Source organism: Myotis davidii, unplaced genomic scaffold, assembly GCF_000327345.1.
Source record: "Myotis davidii unplaced genomic scaffold, ASM32734v1 scaffold1059, whole genome shotgun sequence".
Classification (NCBI taxonomy): domain Eukaryota; kingdom Metazoa; phylum Chordata; class Mammalia; order Chiroptera; family Vespertilionidae; genus Myotis; species Myotis davidii.
The window spans coordinates 711,099-713,469 of record NW_006290038.1 but is presented as its reverse complement, the minus strand read 5'-3'; the positions used below and the strand labels follow the sequence as shown (position 1 = coordinate 713,469).

The 2,371-nt window shown below is 66.8% G+C and overlaps 2 protein-coding genes across 2 annotated transcripts in view; both read right to left on the bottom strand.

Annotated features, from left to right (window-relative positions):
• DDR2 (discoidin domain receptor tyrosine kinase 2) overlaps positions 1 to 2,371 on the bottom strand; it is a 57,050-nt gene that overhangs the window by 34,071 nt on the left and 20,608 nt on the right. The window lies entirely within an intron of this gene.
• Positions 998 to 1,849, bottom strand: LOC107182988 (proline-rich protein HaeIII subfamily 1-like). The gene has a single exon (XM_015563558.1). The coding sequence runs from the start codon at positions 1,847 to 1,849 to the stop codon at positions 998 to 1,000; it is 852 nt and encodes a 283-aa protein (XP_015419044.1).

Genomic DNA, 2,371 nt, shown 5'->3' with positions numbered 1-2,371 from the left:
CCTGCTGAGTCATTTTCATTTCAGACTCAACGAAGGGGAAGAGGACCCGGAGGAATTCACACTCAGCAGACAAGTGCGCAGATGTGGGCCTGGATTTGGCAGGAGACAGCCCCCAAACACACACACGCACACACGTGCACACACTCATGCACATGTCCCATAGCTGCCCCAACACCCTCACGTTTTTTCCTTGCTTTCCAGGTGTTTGAGGGGTCTCCTCACTCCCTGCTCTCCCTGGGAGGCCCCTCACGGCTCGGAGGGGACGGAGCAGCCAGCCCGGCCCTGCCTTGGTCAGAGGAGCGCTGTGCTTCCCTGTCTCGCTTCCCATTGGTGAGATGCAGACGAGAGCTTGTCCGAGGTAGAGGGGGCAAGAGCTCCCAGCCTCCCGTCCCGCCGCCACCATCACCAAACGCCCCTCTGGCCGTGGGCACAGACCACGCGGGCGACGTCCTCTGCCTGTCACACTGTCCACGGGAAGCACGAGGGTCACATCTGACGTCCTCTCTGGTGAGTGGGACGCGGGGAGGCAGTGGTAGCGGCCTTTTCCAAGCAGAGTGATCTGCTGGGTGTGCTGAGTCCAGTGTCCCTGAGCTGAGACCCGGATGCCCAGGAACCCAGCTGAAGCCCAGAAAGCGTGGCCCTCAGGCTCCACGTGGTGGTGTGTGGCCCCCTAGGAGCCAGCTCTCGGGCTCCACATGGTGGTGTGTGGCCCCCTAGGCACCGGCCCTCGGGTCCATGTGGTGGCGTGTGGCCCCCTAGGAGGCCCTCAGGTTCCAAGCAGAGTGATCTGCTGGGTGTGCTGAGTCCAGTGTCCCTGAGCTGAGACCCGGATGCCCAGGAACCCAGCTGAAGCCCAGAAAGCGTGGCCCTCAGGCTCCACGTGGTGGTGTGTGGCCCCCTAGGAGCCAGCTCTCGGGCTCCACATGGTGGTGTGTGGCCCCCTAGGCACCGGCCCTCGGGTCCATGTGGTGGCGTGTGGCCCCCTAGGAGCCGGCCCTCAGGTTCCATGTGGTGGTGTGTGGCCCCCTAGGAGCCGGCCCTCGGGTCCATGTGGTGGCGTGTGGCCCCCTAGGCACTGGCCCTCGGGTCCATGTGGTGGCGTGTGGCCCCCTAGGCACTGGCCCTCAGGTCCATGTGGTGGCGTGTGGCCCCCTAGGAGCCGGCCCTCGGGTCCATGTGGTGGTGTGTGGCCCCCTAGGAGCCGGCCCTCGGGTCCATGTGGTGGTGTGTGGCCCCCTAGGAGCCGGCCCTCGGGTCCATGTGGTGGTGTGTGGCCCCCTAGGAGCCGGCCCTCGGGTCCATGTGGTGGTGTGTGGCCCCCTAGGAGCCGGCCCTCGGGTCCATGTGGTGGTGTGTGGCCCCCTAGGAGCCGGCCCTCGGGTCCATGTGGTGGTGTGTGGCCCCCTAGGAGCCGGCCCTCGGGTCCATGTGGTGGTGTGTGGCCCCCTAGGAGCCGGCCCTCGGGTCCATGTGGTGGTGTGTGGCCCCCTAGGAGCCGGCCCTCGGGTCCATGTGGTGGTGTGTGGCCCCCTAGGAGCCGGCCCTCGGGTCCATGTGGTGGTGTGTGGCCCCCTAGGAGCCGGCCCTCGGGTCCATGTGGTGGTGTGTGGCCCCCTAGGAGCCGGCCCTCGGGTCCATGTGGTGGTGTGTGGCCCCCTAGGAGCCGGCCCTCGGGTCCATGTGGTGGTGTGTGGCCCCCTAGGAGCCGGCCCTCGGGTCCATGTGGTGGTGTGTGGCCCCCTAGGAGCCGGCCCTCAGGTCCATGTGGTGGCATGTGGCCCCGTAGGAGCCGGCCCTCGGGCTCCATGTGGTGGCGTGTGGCCCCGTAGGAGCTGGCCCTCGGGTCCATGTGGTGGCGTGTGGCCCCCTAGGAGCCGGCCCTCGGGTCCATGTGGTGGCATGTGGCCCCCTAGGCACAGCCCTCGGGCTCCATGTGGTGGCATGTGGGCCCCTAGGAGCCGGCCCTCAGGCTCCTGGCTACTTGGCACAGGCCTTATCCTTAGGGGCTCGGAGCGCTCGGGGGCCTGGGACGTCTCTGTCACCGAGACACGCTAGCCGGCCAGAGCCTCAGGGAGAACGACCCTGTTCTCGGTCCCCACAGGAGGCCCACAGAGACCTTCTTGTGACCCACTTGGGCCTCCTGAAGGCGAGGGCTCGCCCAGTGCCGGGGCCACCGAGAGTCCCCTCGCATCCGAGGCCTCAGCGGACGCAGGCTGGGCGCTTCTAGACGGCCAATGCCATTCACCTCGGGGTGAACAGCACTTTCTATAGACACGCTGAGCTGTAGGTGAAAGCAGGGAACTGTGTCACCAATGACACTAAATGGGGGGGTGGGGTGGGCACCAAGGAAGGGCTGCGGCTGTGAGCTGAC